Source organism: Lampetra fluviatilis, chromosome 39 (genome assembly GCF_964198595.1).
Source record: "Lampetra fluviatilis chromosome 39, kcLamFluv1.1, whole genome shotgun sequence".
Classification (NCBI taxonomy): Eukaryota; Metazoa; Chordata; class Hyperoartia; order Petromyzontiformes; family Petromyzontidae; genus Lampetra; species Lampetra fluviatilis.
In genome coordinates this window covers 1,965,454-1,986,822 of record NC_136313.1, presented here as the reverse complement: position 1 = coordinate 1,986,822, position 21,369 = coordinate 1,965,454, and the positions used below count along the sequence as shown (strand labels likewise).

Genomic DNA, 21,369 nt, shown 5'->3' with positions numbered 1-21,369 from the left:
TGCTCTGCCTGCGGAGCGAGCCAGTGACCGGTTCGAACAGCTCATTTAAAGGGACACTGCAATATATCGATATCAGGGGCCGTCCCTTCACCTGTTTAAAGGGACAGCGCCCAATCAGCTGTCTCTCACCTGTTTAAAGGGACACCGACAAATCAGCTGTCCCTTCACCTGTTTAAAGGGACATCGCCCAATCAGCTGTCCCTTACCTGTTTAAAGGGACATCACCCAATTAGCTGTCCCTCACCTGTTTAAAGGGACATCACCCAATCAGCTGCCCCTTACCTGTTTAAAGGGACATCACCCAATCAGCTGTCCCTACACCTGTTTAAAGGGACATCGCCCAATCAGCTGTCCCTCACCTGTTTAAAGGGACACTGCAATGATGTCAGCGACCACACCCGAACCGACCATCGTGTAGTAGGCGTGGCCAGATCGAGATAGGCCACGCCCATCAGCACGTGTGGGCGTGTCTTGGTCTAGTCTAGCCCCGCCCTCGTTATCAAACATGCCCATTGGTGGGCGTACGCAAAGGTGATTGGCACCGCCCCTCGAGTGGGCGTGGTCTCAGTGGACCCGGAAGTGGCCGCCTTAAAGCGGCGTGGCGGCGCCCGCTCCGCCGCTGTTTACGGGCGCGCCGTTTCGGAGTCTTTTTTTTGTAAAATTTTAATTTTTACAATTAAATATTTTGTACGTTTTAACACCCCCCCCTCTCCCCTTTTTGTACTTGTAATATACAGCGCATTGCAGGCACTGGACGCACAGACGCAAGCGCGGTTCGTAATTGCATTAACACGTTATACCACTCTTCTCGTTCACACACGCCGGGATAGGCACACAGACAAAGATTACCCGTATAGCCTGCTATAGATAGCTGCAGTCGAAGGGGAGGGCAAGTGCTGTTATAGCGTGCACCAACTCAGACCGGCACACACTGCACGCGTATGCGCGCGTCGCGATTAGCCGCTGCGCTTCGTGCTAAAAGCACGCGGCTGCGGTAGGGTTACAAGCCCTGCCAGCTCCTAGCCCGGAGCGTGGCTGGCTTGCTGGCTGGTGGTGGTGGTGTGTGTCGGCGGCAATGGTGCTGGGCAAGGTTCGCTCCCTGCGCGTCGCCTTCGACTGCGAGCCGGGCCAGGCACCCGTGTTCTCTGGCGGCGACGTGGTGGCGGGCCGCGTGTTGCTGGAGGCGGCGGGGGAGCTGCGGCTCCGTTCGCTCGTGCTGCAGGCCCGCGGACACGCCAAGGTGCACTGGACCGAGTCTCGCAACGCGGGCTCCAACACGGCCTACACGCAGAACTACAGCGACGAGGTGGACTTCTTCAGCCACAGGGACGCCATCATCGAGCCCGATACCGGTGAGTGACGAGGTTGGTTTGGTGGTAGTTGTTTGTTTAGGGGGGCTTGTGGTTTTGTTTTATTTTGACACGGATGAACCCCCATTGGGGAAAAAAATCCCCAGTTGTCGATGGGGGGATTTGGGTCGCACCGTAGAAACGTGGTTACAGCGGGGGGGGGGGCGGGGGTAAAACCCGTGAAAAAAAACAACCAAAAGCTTCTGTGCGTTCCGAACGGCAAGGTCGTGCGTCAACATCCTGATACAATCGGAACAAATAATACGACGAGGCTGGTGGAACTAATGACACGCAGAACGTATTGGGTGCACAACAGCAAGCGAGGTAGGGTAGTGGTGGGTTGAGGAGTCTAGTTAATGGGAGGACTTTGAAGAGGGGGGGAAACACTCAGGGATGTGGTTAAGCCTCGAGGTGGTGAGGACTCGAGGCGTGGTGAGGTTCACGGTGATGGTGACCTCTCTAAGGAGTTGTTGCCAGTCACCGCTGGTCAGAACTCCGCGATGTTGAGATACACGCTTGTGATGTGAATCTTTATACTCGAGGAATCCGATAAGCTATAGAGCGCTCGTTGTTTTTCACACATGTCCAGTGGTTAGTTACGCTCGTGGTGGCGAATAAACTTGCCGTGGGTGATACCGGTCCTCTATGCGAACATCCCCTCGTGTTGCTGCGGTCCGTGGTCCCGTTGTGCACCTTCCCTGAGGCCCCCTTTTGTGCCTCGGCAGCTGGGTTTGGGCAGGGCGAGAGAGTGGAGGGATGGGGGGTGGTGGGAGGTTGACACCGGGAAACCCTCCCCCGCTTTGCTGGTGTGGTTGAGGCTTTTAAGCAGGGAGTGTGCGAGGCTTATTTAGGCCACACAACAACCGCATGGAGTTTGGTCCGGCGTTGAAGCCTCCCTTCCCACCCCCATTGTTGCTCGTCTGCTGTGCATCTGTTTCCAATGGCCACTTCTCTCGGCTTAACCCAACGTGTCTCAGTTATGGCAAAGCAAAGTGGCACATTTTTTCTGGACCAGTCACCAACCTTGTGCATGAAAAAATAAAGAATCTCGTAAACAACTGTCCGCCCAGCTGCTATTTTCCTGGAAACATTTCCACGAACTCGCTCTGCATCTCCTGAAGCTCTTGAGTGTTGCCTGTTCCTCCATGCGGCAGTCACCCTCTGCAGTTGTGGGATCATTGCCCTTTAATATACAGGAAATGTATAAATAATGACTTTTAAAAAAACATCCATGGTTCACAAAATCTTTAACAAAATACGTGCACTGCATAGTCGCTTCCCTGTTTATTTGTGTGCACTGCATGACCGGGCCTAAGAATAATGTTTGTACATGTGCCCAACAAGCCATAATCCCTGCTGGTGCGAAAATTAAAGACAATAGATTTGCAGCTGTTATCAGAAATATGAGCGGCTTTAATACTGACAATTCAGACTTGGCATTCTTAAAATTGATACCATGGTATTTCTGGTTTCATTCTTTTTTTGCTATCCAGTGCCATATTTTCCCAGCCAAGTTTTCTTGTTTTGATTCCTAGCGAAATGATAGCAATGCGTTGTTTACCAATTCAGGCATGCCAGAGCGTACGCATGCCAACGCAACGCACGGGAGTTCACACAACAATTGCATTGCCTCATCCAATCGCATCGCTGCGTCGCCGAACCTCGAGTTGCACACATTGCAATGCAAAGACAAATACAGAGATTCCCCGTATAGCCTTAGCAGACTGTTGGGGCAAGTGTTGTTAGCGAGCACCTATGAAGGACGGAACGGCACACGAGAGGGGGTGGGTGGCCAGCATCACACCCGGCCGCCTTTGTCTCCCCAGTGGCGATGTTTACACCTCACCAGGTACTCATTTGAGGCTGAGTCGACCTAGGGCTTAGATATAATCGTCACTGGTGTTGGCCGTGAGCGGGTATCGAACTCTGGTCGCCGAGTTCGTAGCGTAGCGCTTACAGCTACACCACCGCTCCCGCATACACACACGTGGTGTCATATTTACGGTAATATTTTTCTGCCATCTGTTCTTCCAAACTGTTTAAACAAAGCTCACCCCTCCTACCCCACTTGTGTAACAAGGACTGCGATGGGTGTTCACGAATTGTTTGGCCTTGCAAAGTCAACAAGGACATCCATCACATGGCAAGAGTTGCATGCCCCTTGCTATTGTGTTGTACACAAGGCGGGGATGATAACATTGCTTTCGAACACCCTTGGAACCCGTGGGCAGAAACACCAGAAAATAAAGGCAAGTCAAACGCGGACTTTTTGAGGTCACACTCGAAGCAAAACTGTGGTGGGAGGCGCTGCATTTCTTTTTGTTCGGATTGTTTTTTGCAGTCTGCGTTAGCAACGTGTTCTGTGCGGTATTGAGTAAGCCACTCTTAATGTTAGCAGCAATTCCGCATTGGTGTCCGGAAGTAGTAGATGCATGACTGATGTAATTGCGTTCTTGCCTGCAGTTGCAGGTGTGTCCTGTAAGTGCATTAAATATAAAACGTGCTGGGTGCATCATCTACCCTGGTGATCTCACTCGGGCATCCCATGGCACCTGGGTCTGCTCCGTGACCTCCAGTCAGCGAGCCCCTTTTCACTCTTCACGTGGCCTCAAAGTGGACTTCACGTGGTGGCGGATGGCGGGTGTTGTTATTGCGGTAAATAAGTTGCGTCGTGTTGCTTAGGAGAAAGGGGGAAAGTTTGACTCCTAACAATTATCACTTGAACCATACAAAGCCTTCCTGAACTGAGTGTTCCACGACCGATCTAAACCTTTAAAATAAAGGCCACGTTTGCTAACGATTCAGCCCCAGATACACGGTAATTATACATCTAAACACAAATTGTTTTTACGTGGTAACTACCCATCCTCTCTCTATCTTACATATTAATCTTACGCCGTGCCAAATGCCATTGCAATTCCCAATTCGGCTGGAACTTTGAACTGCAGGTTTGTTGTTATTTACGGGAGGTCAACATTGCAAAAAATAACTTTAAAGCCCATCGGATTTCTCCAGCAATATTCTGATTCTGGCTGCTCAGCCCAAATATCACTTCGTTGTTGTCGCTAATGCATTGCTTTAAAAATACCTCTGACCGGGGGGTTGGCATTTAAAAAAGTTATCAGACAGCACTGTGGGGATACGTGGCGTGGTTGGTGGTGGTGGTGGATTATTTCTGCATTCTGCATCTGCGAAAGGGAAAACCACCACATTGCCATAGCGATGGCATTCTAATTGCGTGGCTGTGAGATGTTTTTTTGTTTCGTTGTTGAAGCTATGGCTGCGTGTGGTGTGAGGGTACACGTTAATGAGTACATGGTGCATTGGTGTGTAAACATCGCCACTGGGGAGACAAAGGCGGCCGGGTTGTGGCACTGGCCACATCCCACCCCCCTCTGTGTGGCGTGCCGGCCTTAATAGGTGCTCGCTAACATCAGTTCAGGCTATAGGGGGAGGTGGATCTTTGTTTGTACACGATGGCAAACTCGCCTCTGTGCGTAACATGTGTGTAACATGTGTGTGTATTTGGGGGGGGGGCGAGTTCGATTCCCGCTCACGGCCAACACCAGCGATGACGATCTGAACCGGTCCTGGGGCCGTCTCCCCCTAAGTAGACTCGGCCCCAAATGAATATTACCCCGTGCGATGTGCACGGTAAACATCGGCCACTCGGAAGACAAAGGCGGCCGCGCGTGGTTTTCTGCCCAACCCGCCCTTTAATAGGCACGACTCGCTTCTTAAGCACTTGCCCCACTAGTCCGCCGAGGCTGCACGGGGGATCTTTGCCTTTAGTTTGTGTGTGTGGGTTTGAGTCTGCCACGGAGCAGCTCAATCCTGTTCAAACCAGTCTCTGTTGCTGGGGCCCGCTGTGTGAGATAGCGCCCGCCCATTGGTCGGCCGCCTCGTCACGTGGCCGCCGAGCGAGTGCGGACAAACAAGTGGAGGCGTCGTGGAGGGGAGGGGGGACTGCTGTGGTTGTTGGTGGTGGTGGTGGTGGGGGTGGTGGTGGTGGTGTTGGCTTTGTTGGTGGTGTTGGCGTTGTTGGTGGTGGCGTTGGTGGTGGTGGTGATGTTGGCGTTGTTGTTGGTGGTGGTGGTGTTGTTGGCGGTGGTGGTGGCGTTGGCGTTGTTGGTGGTGGTGGTGGTGGCGGTGGTGGTGGCGTTGGTGGTGGTGGCGTTGTTGGGGGTGGTGGTGGCGGCGTTGTTGGGGGTGGTGGTGGCGGCGTTGTTGTTGGTGGTTGTGGTGGCGGCATTGCACGCACAGCGGGCAGCACACCGGGCCCAGATTAGCGCCGTTGTTGGAAGTTCTTTATTATGGCTGCAAATAGGAAATGGCACGTGTGTGCGTGTGTGCGGCTGGGCTGTTGTCTGTCGGGTGTGGTGCTGGCCACGAAGATCCCATAGCCCTGTAACAGACTGTAGGGGAAAGTGCTGTTAGCGAGCACCTATTAAGGCCGGAACTGTCCACGAGCAGGGTGGGTAGCCAGCGCCACGCCCGGCCGCCTTTGTCTCCCCAGTGGCGATGTTTTCACACAATCGCCCCGGCTACTCATTCGAGGCCGAGTCGAACTAGGGGAGGCCCAGGACCGGTTCAGATAATCGGCACCTGGTGTTGGCCCACCCCTAGATCGACTCGGTCTAAAATGAGTACCTGGAGCGTTGTGTGTAATCATTGCCCTTGTTGAGACAAAGGCAGTCGGTCGTGGTGCTGCCCCCCCACCACCACCAACTCGTGTGATCTTCCGGCCTTAATAGGTGCTCGCGAACAGCACTTGCCCCACAAGTTTGTTGTATGGAGGGTCTTTGTGCGCTCCCTCCCCACACTCCCACTGCACAATTTAACGTACACAATGTGGTCGGCCACGTTTCATTCACGGCATGTGTGTGTGCCGTGGTGGATGCAAGGCCCAGATGGCTGCTGCTTGCACAATACAGGAATAACAACACTGATGGAGTTTCGATTTAAAGCTTTCGTGACTGCAGGGATTCATCTTCTTGGTTCTTTCGGTAAAGTCACGTAGAAGGGAAATATTAAAATAAAACATAAAATAATTCTCACGAAGTTTCGGCCACAACGCAAGCAGCCGTCCTCAGGTGAAGAACAGGTCTGTCGGAAAGACAGCGTCCGACAGCCCTGTTCTTCACCTGAGGACGGATGCTTGCGTTGTGGCCGGATGCTTGCGTTGTGGCCGAAACGTCGTGACAATTGTATTTTATTGTTTTATTTTTATTATTTCCCTTCTACGTGACTTTACCGAAAGAACCAAGAAGAGAAATACTGATGGAGCTCTGATATTGGTCTGGTTTGTTGTGAGCCTGAAATCTCCACTCCTGGGAAAATGCCCCTGCTCCGTTCAAAAGTCATCCTTTTCCTTCGTAAATGTCCACCAGTTGTCTCAGAATTCGTTGATTTCATCTGGCCCGATTTTAGAAAAAGTTGTACAATAATAACAAATCAGTTTCGATTGTTGGTGCTTCACAAATATTTGGTGGGGGGGATGTTGGTTGGAAGGTCTTGGTTGGAAGGTCTTGCTTGCCTGCCTGCCTTGGTGGCCATTCCACAGTGCCAAGCATCAGCCTTGACCTGCTGCGTCCTGTCGGAGGGAACTCCCCAAGTTGCAACCCCGGGTCTAATGCCTCATTTCTAAATGGCAGTGTTGTTAGTGAGCTTAACGATTCCAACACCATGTGCTCTACTTCCAAGGCTCCTGTGCCGAAGACGTATTGTCCCGATGCCGGGTTCCCAGTTGGTTAAAGGTATAAAAAACAAATGTGTTAATTAATCTGTTCAAGGTACGCATGTGTATAATGACCGAGGTTAAGGACATTCTTAGATGGCATAATTAATGGAGTTGCACTGTAACGCGTGGCTTGTATTCGACACCCCCCCCACCCCAACAGCTGTGAGATTATTCTCACGTGTGATTTAATGTGTGGTGGTGCAAAGCATTGATGCCAGACTTGCGTTAGACCGGCGCAACTTCCACTGTCGAAATGAAGACACCAATTTGCAGGGGTGGCTATAACGAGGCCTACCACGTGACACATTCCACTTGCAATTGTCGTATTCCAATACCGATTACCACACTGATGTAAAACAAGGTTTTTTTTCTGTGTAGATGATTGCATTGTGCTCCATCTTGGGATTGCTGCTGCTTGTTGGAGGCCTTCATCTCGCAGTGGATTGATATTTGATGATAATAAACTAAACTCTAGTTTTACGAGGTAAGGCCCACTGAACTATGTAGCTCGTTTACAGAAGCGACCTGGCTTTCACAAATGATAGCCCAATGAGCAGTGGCTTATCTCGTGGAAATTCATAGCAGCCAAAATACTCAATGCATGTTTATAAAATGTGGAGGGGAAAAATCCACGGGGAGAACCTGCAAACTCCTAAATATACAGCAGGCGTCAAGGTTAGGATCGAACCCACGCCCTCCTGTATACCAGCGAGATAGTTAACATCTCACCACCACGGCACCCTGATGTTTATCAGTGAGCGAAAGATAAATTGCATCAAACGTCTAATCATGCACCTGTTCACAGGTGTGTGTTCCACAACTTGCCTGCTATTAATTCTGCTGAGCACAAATATTAACACCACTCGCAGATCGCTCAGCTTCTCAGCTGGTGACCGTCCAAGTTCAAGTTTTTTTTAAGCTCGAGGCCAAGGCTATGCTGAACTCTTGCCCTCGCTGACGAAGCGTACAGTTCCTGCACTCTTGTAAAATTAACACATGAGCAACACGCGCTAATTCTGCCGTTGGTGCAGCGTCCCCACCCCGCTTGTGTTGTGCGGCACGAATGCTTAATTTGTTAGTGTTTGCAGTTCACCTTGACTTGTGTGGGTTTTTTTAAATTGCCCCCGTTGGCAAACCGAGTTAAGGCCCGACTATTCGCTGAACTGACACAAGCGCATTTCCTCTGTTCTGCCAATGGCTTTACCTTTTTTATATGCCCAGGATACATTCCGTACTCGTGTAGTGCAATGCGATTTGCATAGAACGGCGATGCTCTCCCGCTTTCAATCTTGTCATTTTTGTTGTTGTTGCTTGTTCCGCTCTTGCGCATCGCAGTTTAGCCATTAATCGAAAGCCGCCACCATAAATTACCCGTAAGATACAAACCATTATGGCAAGTGCAGCAGGGGGGGCGGTAATTTTGTCTCCTTTTGGAACAGGATAAATATTAACGACGGTCAGGCACCTAACAAAGAGTTGGCTTTTTACAGAATGACAGAAGTGTTTTTTTTTACATTTCATGCTCCGCAAATGCCCGAAGCAAATCTGTGCCGTTACTGCCGCTGCTGCTCTTCTGCCGAGTGCCAATGCAGAGGGTGCGGCGGTGGCGTCACCGCATGGCATTACGCGCACGCTCCTATGCAGGCAATTCCTTGGCTGTGTTGGAAAACCGCTTCGGACCGGTTACGACCGCTCTGTTCCACATCCAGCCGGCTAACAACACAAAAAAAGGGAGCAACGGCTTCCATCAATAACCACCGCTCCCGCTCGGCTGAACGTTTTCTCCCAAATGCTCGCGATCGACCGAATTTTCTCCCCAATTTTTTTGTCACGCGACGAATCCCAACTATCGGCAGTTGCCCAATGGCTCACGACGACTCGGACAAACACGTGAAGTCATCGCCACGGAATATTGTGAAAGGGGCACGGTTGTTTCTATTGTCTGCGTGGAAAACCGATATGCGCGAACAGAAGCAGAACATATTAGGCAATTATCCATGGATATTTTTAAACGGCAATGTGATTATTGTCCATTACCATCCGCGTGAGCGCAGCGTTGTGCTGCAACACGAGGCAGCAGTGTGGAATGAGAAGGGGCAAATTTGACATGTTATTGATGATGTATTTGTAATACATATTGGTAGCGCAACTTATCAAACCTTGGTATGGTCTAGCATCACCCCCCCCCCACTCCTGTCTACCAAGCATTATAAATGGATACATCCAAGCTAGTCAATCCGCATATTGCATTTGGTGGGGTAAAAAACGAGTGGGCGTTCCACCCTGGCTGGGCGTCTGACCAGATGTTCTGACCAGATGGTCTGACCAGCATGGAAGATTACACCAAATACTCTCTCAAAGGGATTGTCTAGACCTCCCTTTTTAGTAGAGGCTCTTCAGACAACAGTGGCATGTGCAAGTGATTGCAGGGCTGCACCTTGGCATTTTTTTCCAAGGTTAAAATTTAGTTTTTTCATGCAGTGATTTGTCTCATGTTATGTCGAGACTTTCGTGGAGTGGCAAGAGTTTGATTTGTGGTTCGACGAGTCTGCTGCCTTGTATCACAGTGACTATTTAGCATGTGGCTTGGTGGTCAGCCAAATCATCTTGTGATGTGCAAAGCCACTCATTGCACTATTTGCAGCCAAATATTCGGCCACACCTTTAGAGAAGTGACTCAGTGTAACCGGTATTGGCCAAGCATCCCAATGCTGAAAACTTACCTGCAAAAATTCCTCAATTTGGGATTAGCAGAGCAACCATTGGACCCGACCACAAATACATGTCAGAACCCTTCTGAAAATATTGGGACTCGGTAAGGCTTGCCTGGTTAAACAAGTGGAATAATAGCAATAAAATGTCATAGCTCAAATGCAGAACAACTAAGGGTTTTGGATTTATTTTTTCAATGCCATGAAATTGGGTGATATTTTGATTCTTCAAAAGCTCCGTATTTATGAAATCATTTGGAGGGAAAGGCTTTGCAATACGATAACACGCGAGCACTTAGACTCAGCCTGCACATCCATGCCGTAGTGAACAACAACCTTTATTTAGAGAGCGTCTGCGAGCAAAGGCATCTCGAGAGGCTTTACAAAACCGAAAAGGACACTTCGTTAAGGAGGGTATAAGGCGTTGTTTGGATTGTGTCGGGACGGAAACGGAGGGAGAGGAGAGTGAGATAACAACACTGCGGCACTTTCTGTAGGTGGGGGACAGGAGGATGAGTGGTGGGGGGGTGCTGCCAGGGCCCAGCACCAACAACAGCAAGTCCCAGGGACAGCCGGGGTAGCACCAGTGAGTCCGTTGTAGCTTTTGTGGGCCAAAGGCCCATCACCAGTGGGTCCGAGGGCATCTTTTGGGGGGAGGAGGGGGACATTTAACCACCGAGTCTCTACATGCTTACACAAACTGGATCCCGTACATCCTTGCATACCATCTAGACCACTGCCGTGCTCGCAATGCCCAGCGGCTTGCGTGTGGGTTTGCGAATGCCATCGATCACATTGGGATCTCCCTCCATTGCGGGAGAACAGTCGTGTGCAAGTCTTCCTTGACGTTGGGAGTGGTTGTTTCAGAGCTTCTAACCTCGTTGCGTTTCTTTCTTTCTTGGCAGAAACGGCGGTGGAAAACCGTGAAGAAGCAACCACCGTCTTGCAGGCTGGAAAACACGAGTTTGCCTTCAGCTTCCAGCTGCCTCAGGGGTACGTTAACTGTCCCGTCTTGACGACTGCCGAGTAACATCTCCCAGAACTTGGCGCCACTGTGGCAAGATGTTAACTCCCTACAGGATGTCGTGGATTCGATCCCGACCTTGACGGCTGTATATTTGGAGTTTGCGTGTTCTCCCCATGGTCTTGTGGATTTCTCTCAGGGTCCTCCAGTTTCTCCCCACATTTAGAATCGATATGCCTTCAGACTATTTGGCTGCAATAGTGGGCCTTAACTGGTAAAATAAAAATATAGTTCACTATTTTGGGTATCCAGCCGATGTGGTGTACCGTTGCTACGAATGACTTCCTGTGGTGGTGAAGACTTGATCGGCAGTTTATCTGTTCATCTCGAGGCTGGTGGGTGAGCCGGTGAGAACAGCTGCAAAACTTGTAACCTGGTGATGGTCTGAGATTCTGCTGCTGATCATAGCAGGCAGCAGTGTGACTATGTGGTGCATGTGTTGGAAATCACATTTATTTACTCTGGAGGAATCTGATGAGCTATAAAGCTTTTTCACATATGTCCAGGTCGTATAAATGCATTGCGATTAGTATGGTTGGCTACGTACGGTGCGGAAGGAATTCTCAACGTACATCGAGATTTGTACACTCAAAGGCTCATAGACTCTCAAAAATTTAGCTATTCACAACTTACTTTGTACGGCATTGAGTTGGTCAGGAGTTTCCGTTCAATTCTCTTGTCGGTGAGTTGAGCCGGTTGATGCCATCGGGCATTAGTGGCCTTGTGGTGAATGTCTGAGATGCTGCCGGCAAACTAATTGAAGCGGCCAGCGGTAGCATGCGATTTGGTGGCCACTGTCAGACTGCGCTATTTTTATGGCACCGGATCATTCGACCTTGTGTTTTTATTCTTATATAATTTTTTTAGTGATTTAAATGTTTCGTACAGTGTTATCCATGTCATGTTTGTTACACATTGGGATTATCCAGCTCTTGTTTAACCTTAACATGTTAAATGGAGGGTCCAACTTTTAAAAAGAGGCTCATGTTTTCATAAAGGACTCAAGGCTAATGATAGTTTACAGGGGTTTTTTTTTATATCCCCTGCCAGATAGACAAAGGCCTCCACACCATGTTGGTAATGGGAGTTGTTTTATCATATTCTTTGGTTCTTTGAAGAACCAAAGAGTGGAAATCAAATCAAGATTGTTTGAACATATTTTACCTTTTCCTGTCAGTGTGGGGGTTGGTGAAGGGAGGCCCTCTGGACCAGTTCAAACGCCACTCGCGAATTATATTAGCAGTTGCCCTGAATAAAAAACTTATGTTGCTGGGTTTCAAGTGCAGTACATGGACCACCACTGCTACTACTTATGAATATCAACCTCCCTGTATATGACAGTAGTTTTGGTACTTCTGAAGAGAGGTGCATACAGGATTTGTTCTGAGTTAAAAAAAAAAACCCATGAGAAAAAGTTTGGAAATAGGTGGTTTAATCTGAGGTGTGAGTCACTCAATTAGTCTTTGAACGCAGAGGGTTACTGAAGAAACAAATCAACATTAAGTTTCTGAAGTCATCGCCCCCCGCATGCACCAGTGTGACTCAACGCACTCCACCCACCCTTAGTCACTTTTGTGCGCGCGCTTGCCAAACGTGAAGCTAATGAGACGCTAATGTTTCGCTCTCTGCCCGTCATGTTCTGCTGCGCACGCAGACCTCTTGCTACCTCCTTCGAAGGCAAATACGGATTTGTCCGCTACTGGGTCAAAGTGGAACTTCACCGCCCGTGGACCCTCGTGCAGAAAGCCAAGTCGGAGTTCACGGTCATCGAGCAGGTCGACATCAACACTCCAGACCTGCTGGTGAGTCGCTCTCCGTGGCTGCCTCCTACCAAATCGGTGCTCCCTTCTATTTTCTCACGCGGTTCAACTCTCGATTGTCTCCTCCCCCTCACCGTGTGCAGACTCCCCTGGCTTTTATACTGCTGGGGGGGGGGGGGAGGGTTGCGTGTTGACCGCGAACACGTGCCATCTACGTCGCAGTCGACATCGGGAGATCCGCTGACGTCGTTATTCGAGAATAGCATGAGCAGCATGGTGACCAGCGTCTAGTTTCCAATTTTTTAAAATCGCCCTGCAAATTACTTAATTGGATGAAAACCCAAATTGCCGTGTCGCCCCCGTCGCTATATCTCAGTGAAACATACGCATGTTGACCTTCCTTCGTTCCGCCGTACGAAGCCCCAACCGTGCTAATCGGAGGTGCTGGGGAAGGACAACAAACTAAATGCAAGAAGCGGTTGGAAAGAAATTAGTGCTTCAGTCTAGATTTCAAAGCGCATATCTCCAGTGGCTTCCTAACAGTGGAAGGAAGCGCATTCCAGACGGCCGCAGAAGCTGCTTGTGAAAGCACGCGATGCGGTGACTTTCGGTCACTTCCTTGTCACTCCTAGCTACCACCGTTCTAGTTAGCACTTCCGATGTTAACACTGTTGGCTTGTGCTGTCAGGATGAACCACTTGCTATATAATTATTATTGCTGCTACTGTCCACGCTGCTTATTGACCATGCTTCTTACGAAAATAGGAAAATATAAATACGAAATGTAATTCCACACTCGTTGGCGCCTTCTATCGCACGCGTGCCCTGCAACGTTAGCTGCCCCTCACTCGTAACGCGTGCCCAATTTTACCTTAAGACTGACGACACATTCAAAGACTTCACGTAGGTAAACGATAAATAGCTTTTTTTATCGCTCAATTCGTATCTGTGGTGTGTATTCTTTTTATCTGAGCCACCCCTCCCCACCCCTCTCCCACCATTGCCACGGTCAATCGAGAGTTGATCGTACAAATATTACTTCGTGTGTTTCTGCCGTATTGACTTTTGCTTTTTGTTTTATTGCGCAAGAGAAAAAGGAATGTTTTTTTGGAATGGAAATAATGTCAAGAAAGTTGCGACTGCAGACGGCGACCCTCTTTGCTGCGATCGAAACGTCTTGTTGATTTTAAGATATACAGGGTGACCCATTCATAGATACCCCGCTAGAATAATATGGGAAAATGAGAGAATACAAAAGGTAACTTTGCAATGATAATTGGTTTTTTACCCTTTTTTTCTGGCAACAAAACTGACACCTTTTTTACAAGGAGTCATGTTTGCATAGACCACAATACATGCAGTCGTAATGCAAAAAAAGTGTCAGTTTTGTTGCCAGATAAAAAGGGTAAAAAAACTATTATCATATTTTTCTACTGGCAAATGAGGTTCCAATGGTGTAACTTTGCAATGTCTGTAATCAATCTTCATAGACTCTTATATTCTTTCAAACTCTCCCCTGTGAGATATGGAGCCATTGCTTTCACAATATTTGGTCGCCAGTTGTGAAGACCGAGGGGGGCCATTGGAGTCCAGCGGGGTATCTGTACATGGCTCGTCCTGTGCATTCAGCTGTGCCCCAAACTTGTTGTCATGGAGTTCATATTCTCCCAGCTGTGCCGCGGTCTCGAGATGTTATCTCCCTCGCCTGGTATGCAGGACATCGTGGGTTCGATCCCGAACCTGACGACGCCTGTTTATTTGGAGTTTGCATGTTCTCTCTCCCTGTGGTCGCGTGGATTTTTCTCCTGGTCCTCCATTTTTTCCCCTCCACATTTAGAAACATGTGTTTTTTAGAGTTTGGCTGCTATAAAGTTCCACTTTTATGCATGTTGAACTTCTTTCGCACGGTACATAGCCAACCGTACTAATCGGAGTTGCGGAGAAAGGACGACAAACTGAACACACAAAAAGGCAGTTGGAAAGAAATGTGTTTTTTCAATCCGAGCTTTAATTTGTAGTCAGGTCACTTCTGAAAAAGAGCTATGTAGCTCAGTAGGCCTTACCTGGTCACATAAAAAATAGTTGAGAGCGGTGTCCGTGGACGAGCAGAAAGCGGCAACCGCAACGACCCGCCTTGTCCGACCCACGGAGCGGTCATCGGTGCAGTTTTGTTCCCTTGACTTAAAAAAATATATATTTACCCTCTTGCGTCATCAATTGTGTCCTGTTTGGTCTCGCGCTGTGACAATGACTGGTCCCGATGGTTTTACAACGACCGGCTTTTAAAAATAAAGGGGTTTCTGGTTGCTCTTGCAGATGGCAAGGCGCTATAAACCCCCCCTTCCCTGGCTGGCGCCCTCCCCCCCTCCCCCCTCCCCGTGGCTGTGTTGTGTCTCAGTCTCCTGCGGGCGGCACCAAGGAAAAGACTCTGTGCTGCTGGCTCTGCACCTCGGGACCCATCTCGCTCTCTGCCAAAATCCAGCGCAAGGGGTACTGCCCCGGTGAGTGCCGTGTGTGGGTTTGTTCCGCCCCCCCCCCCCCCCCCGGCGTTTTTGAAAGACGGGGTAGCAATCGATGAAGGTTGAATTTCCTGCCCACCCGCCGGCACCCGAAGCGCTTCACGTTACGGACAGCGGATATTAGAAAAGAAGGAAGCGACGCAGATGGTCCTCTTGTCAGCCAGAGTTCTATTGGATTTGTGAAGGTAGCATTACGCGAGCATTCCGATTAACTTTTGGGGTCGTGAAACATCCGAGGTCGGCATCACGATTCGCAGAGTTCAATCTGAAGCGGCACCACGCTCCAATCGGAGTGCTGAATCCAATTCTCCAACGTGCATGTGACGTCATGTATGTTTGTATGTTGAACATCTTTTGCGCACCATAAGTAGCCCACCGTGCTAATCGGAGGTGCGGGTAATGTGGCCTTTTTTTATAGGCTACAAAGTGACATTCTGAGCCGTTTTGACGAGAGCGGGTCCGGGTTTAATTTGGTTTCATTTTCCGGTATTTACATTATGATGTTTGTAATGTTTTCTCAGCAAGTTGGTCCACATTGAATCGAAAGGAATGTTAACCAGTGGGTTTTCAGGGCCTGCTTGCACAATGCGATGTCTACAAGGATACAATGCACAATGCAACAGGAGCCGTTGTTGTACTGTACGATGCGCCCTGCCGTCACAAACCCACATGACCTCGGTGTGGCGAGCCTCATCCAGCAGTGGATTGGCGACAAGTGCTGGACATGTATGCGATAGCTGTTTTTGTTACTTTATCCCGGTTGCTAAGCACGCTCCTCAAGGCTGAAAATGCCAAATGGCCAGGGACAAACGGTACTCGTGAAGGTATAAGAGATGAGCGTTTAAACGTGTATTGCATTGCGCAACGTTATAATAAGAACTTGGGGAGGGAATCCCAAAGCGGAGCAGTGCGAGGGAAGAGGCAACGACAATGAAGGGTGTCCTCTACAGTGAATCGGAATATTTTTGCTGGAGGAACCCGATGAGCTGTGAAGCTCTTTTCACATATGTCCAATAGAGGCAGGTCAGTCGAGTAGGTGGCAGCAGGTCGGTGTGGTGAGCGAACGCGATGGATAAGATGAAACTGGTTAGTCTCCTCTGCATGGGTGGGGGGGAATCGGCGAGCGACGGCCGTGGAAATGCGCTAACCGTGGTAGTAGCGGGCACTACCCCCCACGTACGGTGCAAAAAAGTTCCACCTCCTTGCATACGTGCACGGGGATGACTGTTTACAGTGGAGTCGTGCAGCGTCTCAACGCGGCTGCGCGCGTGCGTGCGTTTCGTTTTTTGCTTTTGCAGGCGAATCGGTGGCCATCAACGCGGAGATTGAGAACTGCTCCTCCCGCCTGGTGGTGCCCAAAGCCGCCCTCTACCAGACGCAGACCTTCTGCGCCAAGGGCAAGCAGAAGGTGGTGCGCCAGCTCGTGTCCAACCTGCGGGGTGACTCCGTGTCTCCGGGGATGGCGGAGGCGTGGAACAGCAAGCTGCTCAAAATCCCGCCCGTCTCGCCGTCCATTCTCGAGTGCACTCTCATCCGCGTCACCTACGAGCTGCTGGTGCGTCCCCCCACCCCGCAGCTTGAATGACTCCGGCGTCTGCGGCGTATTCGGGAATGCGGCTGGTGGTTTTTCTAACCGGTGGCTGACGCGCATGCTCGCGGCCAGGTGTGTGTGTGTGTGCACGTGCCTGCGTGCGAGGGGAGCGGTAGTGTAGCGGTTTGCGCACTGCGCTACAAACCCGTCGACCCGCGTTTCAAGTAGAGGTCGTTTCGTGTAACTCTATATTTTTTGTCACGTAAGCTCGAATAGACTCGTTTGTACGATGGTGAGTGTGTGGGTAGCGGTTAGTGCGCTGTGCTATAAGCGCGAGTCCCGCTCACGACCACCAACACAGTGACGATTATCTGAATCCGTCCTGGGCCTCCCTTAGGTTGACTTGGCTACAATTTGAGATCCTGTTGCGTCATGTCATGAACATCGCCACTGGAAAGGCGAGGTGTTGGCTACCCCACCCCCTTGTGTGCTGTGCCAGCCTTCGTAGGCATTCGCTAACAGCACTTGCCCCAACAGTCTGTTAAGAATTTGCATTTTTTTCCCCTGTGGTCGTGTGGATTTTTCTCCGGGTCCTCCGGTTTCCGCCCCCCCCCCCCCCCATTTTAGAATCAACATGTGTTTTAGAGTATTTGGCTGCTATAAATTTCCACTTGGTAAGCCACTACATTGAGTTACCATTTGTGACCAGGTCTCTTCTGAAAAAGTCTTGAGGCTATAACGGGAGATCTTTGTCTTGTGTCCCGATGCAGATTTACGTGGACATCCCCGGCGCGCTGCAGCTGAGCCTTAGCCTGCCGCTGGTGATCGGCACCATCCCGCTGCACGCCTTTGGCAGCCGCACCTCCAGCATCAGCAGCCAGTGCAGCCTCGACCTGCAGTGGTTGCGCCTGGCGCTGCCCGACTCGCCCGAAGGTAAAAGGGTCGCTTCGCGCGCACTGCAAGGCCGGCAGGAATGGCGCAGCCGTGCCTTGGACGTTGGCTGGAATCTCGCCATCAGTGCGTGTTGCCCTTAAGGGGTTGGGTTGCTTAAAATACAAAAATTATCGTATATTTTTTTAACCTATTTCGCACCGTACGTAGCCAACCGTGCTTATTGGAGGTGCAGGGGAAATACAACAATCTAAACACAAAAAGCAGTTATAAAGAAATGAGTTTTCAGGCCACAGGCCTGGTCACCGTGTACCTGGATTTAGAGGGGTGGGTGGCGGTGGAGGGGATTGAGAAGAGTGGGCTCGCATTCACATTCTCCTTTAGATGTCTCGTCGTTTTCGTGTTTCGCCGATTTCCTAACGAGTTTCTCTCGCCGGTGGGCAGCTTGCGCTAGAGACGGGTGAGAACCGCGTGGTCTTTCCCGCCCCCCCCCCCCCGCGCGCAGAGCCGCCACTGTACGCGGACGTGGTGAGCGAGGAGGAGCGTCAGAGGAGTCTTCCGCCGTCTCGGCCTCGGGACGAGTTCGAGGGCGCCCTCGCACGCCCCGTCTACGCCTATGTGCAGGAGTTCCGCTACCAGCCTCCGCCACTCTACTCCGAGGTGCGTCTATACTTGGGGGACCTGTTATGCACCATCCGTGGATTTTGGTGGGGGGGACAGTCTTGAAGTTGTTTTGCAGTGATAAATATTTTCCTTTTGGGCACAGCTGTAAGCACCAGATGAATGAGGCCTTGGTGTAAATTTCCCTAGAAATGTGTGCGCATACACACAGCCCACATTTTCGTTCACTTGTCCATCCGTTGTCGCTTGGTGGCTGACCAGGCTGGACGAACTTCCTTCCCGCCTCTGGCCATGGCTACGTTCTCTCTCTCTCGCGCGTCTCCTAGTCCTTTACGCCGTCAATCTACCACCCCCCTGCACACCTTGCGCCTTCCACATGGCAGCGCAAGGTAATGGGTGGTAGTTTGTCGGCCTCTATCCTTTCAATTTTCCCCAAACCGAACAAAACGAGTCCCTGTCGAACGTCGTTTCCCTTAAAACCCTCCCGACACGTCAAGCGAAATGCCTGGTGCGCTGTAAACGTGGCCACGCCACCGGCCTGATTTCTATTGACGCTCGTAGAGGGCACACGGGGGGGGGGGGGGGGGGGGCGGTTAGGGGGGGTGTCAGCTAGATCCCCGGGAGAGTTCCCGGAATATTGTGTTTTCCAGACCCTCTCGGCTTGAGCACAGCCCGCATCGTGACACCAACACCCTTCTGTGTCGATTGCTTACAGCTTCATAAGTGTCTTCCCCCCCCCCTCACTGCCTTGCACTGCACATACATAATACCATGGGTGGACCTGGTACGGACAGCATTGCAGAGATTATGCCTAGCGTAGTACTACCACCGCGTAGGTTTTTAGCTGTAGTGTGTGTGTGCCACACAGCTGTCCGGGTTGGACTGCGTCTTTTGTGTTTGGCACAATGGTCCGAAGTGCTGCTTCGTGTCCTGGAAGCATCATCACGATGTTTGGGAACCAGCTCGGGCATGGATGGTCATGGTTGTGTTTGTGTGTGTTTTTTTTATAGAACCACAGTGGTTAAACTCGATCCTCCTTTCCCGCAGCTCGATCCTCACCCATCGGAAACCAGCGCAAGGATCCCCTCGCACTGAACCTCGGAGATAACGCGACCATCCGACCCGGTGAAACCGACGGGAGGAGCTGCACCCCCCCACCTTCCCCGCGGCTCTGCAAGGTGTGCCGCGGAGAACACCGCGGCCGCCGTCGTCGCGACGAGGTTGGCGGCGACCGATTTGCGCCCACTTCCCCGCCGCCCCCTCCCCACCCCGACTGGGGTGGCCGTCGTTCTGCTGCTGCTGCTGCTACGCGGCGGACGCGGCGGCGAAGACTGCGAGACTGGAAGTACCAAAGCACAGCAAAAAAAAAACGAAAGCGAGAGACGCAGACTCGCGGAGCACTTGCGCGCCGGTACCATTCTTCTTCGGAGAGAGAGAGATAAACCTAACCACCCCCCCCTCGCTTCATAAAGAGAACGGTTTTATAGGAACACGGACGGGATTGTGTGTGCGTAGCGCTGGGACGAGGACACTTTTTGGGGGAAGGGGGTGGGGAGGGGTTTTCCCCCCACGCAAGAGTGAAGAATGGTGCTGAAGAAATAAAAAAAACGAAGCTTACTTTTAGATGTAAGTATTACTTATCTGTGGTTTACATGCTGTTGCCTCTGTTCACATGGAAAACACATTTGACGTCATTATCATCGTCACCGACCCTGCGTTGGTTTTTCTCTCATGGGCACGGCCTAGCGCTAAAGTAAAATGTTTGGTTAAAGCTTACTTTTGCCAACAAAAACACTCAGGTAATGCAGCTATGCGATTTGTTATTTCTGTTTGTATATTATTGCGAGTTCCTGTGTGCACACGCGCTTGTTCAAAGTTTTGTATTATTATTTCCCTTTTGCAACTCGTTCATATGAATTCTGCATGTTCGATCACACTAAACATGAATGTACGGTTTTTTTGGGGAACAAACTACTTAATGATTAAAAAAAAAAGTTCACGTGGAGGGATAAATAAAAAAGCATCACAAACGTTGAGTTAAAGCAAAGAAAAACTCATTCGAAGTGAAGATTTGACGCGGGTTTAATTTTTCCATGTGACTTGGAAGGCCCATTTCATTCCATGCCCTCGGTCCGAATGTAAACCCACAGATGTTCCTTGTGCAATAATTGCTTTCGAGTGACGGGGAGTTCCGTCTTTTGAATTCCTATCCACGTCAAATACAGGGCATTTGTATCGTTTTCATGATATAACAAAATAAAAAAAACACATCGTTTGTGGAGGAAACGCTAGCCACCCTGGTTGTGTGCGCGGGCGCGTGTTTTTTTTGTGTTGGAACAGTTTTTAAACGTAGGAAGTTGCTTGTACAATTGTGAGTTGGATAACTGTAGCGATTCTCTCTTCTTTTTTTTGTACCGGAGTCTCGTGTTCACTTTATTTAGAGGCGTGTATTGGAATGCGTTCTAGAGATATTACACACCATATACAATCACTGCTTCCTCTTCCTATCGTAATCTGTATCCCCGTTCTTTTTTGACGGACATCAATCGTAGCACTTTTCTTTCGGGGCGGTGGTGGGGGGGGGTGGATCAGGGGCCGTTTGCTTCGTTTAATGTTACATTGTGAATGGGAGGGAGGGTGGGTGGCTCAGCTGCAAGGTTTTTAGAAACGAATAAAAACAAAAGTTAAGCTAAAAAGTATTTGTTGGTGTGGCGTTGCCACTCGTTGTCGCCTGCATGCTGCGTGCCGTGCCGGCAGCTGGTCGGGCCCCCCTCCGCTGGAACACTCCAGCCAGCCGTGTTGCGTTACTTCCCCACCCCCGACCCCCTCCCGCTGTTACGAACGACACGCAAGTCTCCCGGTCTCTTGTGTTGGTTGGAAACCCCTTTTACGATGCGGTTTGCGCCTCCCCTTTGCCAAATAAATCAAAGCAAAATGAACTCTTGTGTTTATTCCGCTTGTTCCCATGCACTCTTGGCCACGTATGTGTGCGTGTGTGTACGTGGAATGGTCTTGCTTTAGTCGTGGGGAACGTGAAATTTGTAAGCGTTCCCTGTGAGGTTTTTGTTTTAAGAGACCCGCTTCCTATCCCGGCATTTGAATGCGCAGCAGATCTTTGCATCTGCCTGCTCCTCACTAATTGACAGTAAAAAAAAGAAAAATCCTCGGCCATGGTCTACCCACTGCTGGACGAAGGCTCACCACAAACTGCTATAACCGTGTG

At 50.3% G+C, this 21,369-nt stretch overlaps 1 protein-coding gene across 3 annotated transcripts; it reads left to right on the top strand.

Moving 5' to 3' along the window:
* The first annotated feature begins 578 nt into the window (after nucleotides 1–578).
* LOC144945854 (arrestin domain-containing protein 3-like) lies at nucleotides 579–20,735 on the top strand. 3 transcript variants are annotated; one of them, XM_078874427.1, is made up of 8 exons: nucleotides 579–1,352; nucleotides 10,706–10,793; nucleotides 12,479–12,626; nucleotides 14,983–15,085; nucleotides 16,402–16,658; nucleotides 17,405–17,567; nucleotides 18,031–18,185; nucleotides 19,194–20,735. In XM_078874427.1, exons 1-8 carry the CDS (start codon nucleotides 1,076–1,078, stop codon nucleotides 19,239–19,241), a joined length of 1,239 nt encoding a protein of 412 aa, XP_078730553.1. In that variant the 5' UTR covers nucleotides 579–1,075; the 3' UTR covers nucleotides 19,242–20,735. The 3 variants fall into 3 exon arrangements, with proteins under 3 accessions (XP_078730553.1, XP_078730555.1, XP_078730556.1); XM_078874429.1 differs by having other exon boundaries at nucleotides 19,157–20,735; XM_078874430.1 differs by lacking the exon at nucleotides 579–1,352 and adding an exon at nucleotides 6,828–7,105.
* The last annotated feature ends 634 nt before the right edge of the window (nucleotides 20,736–21,369 follow it).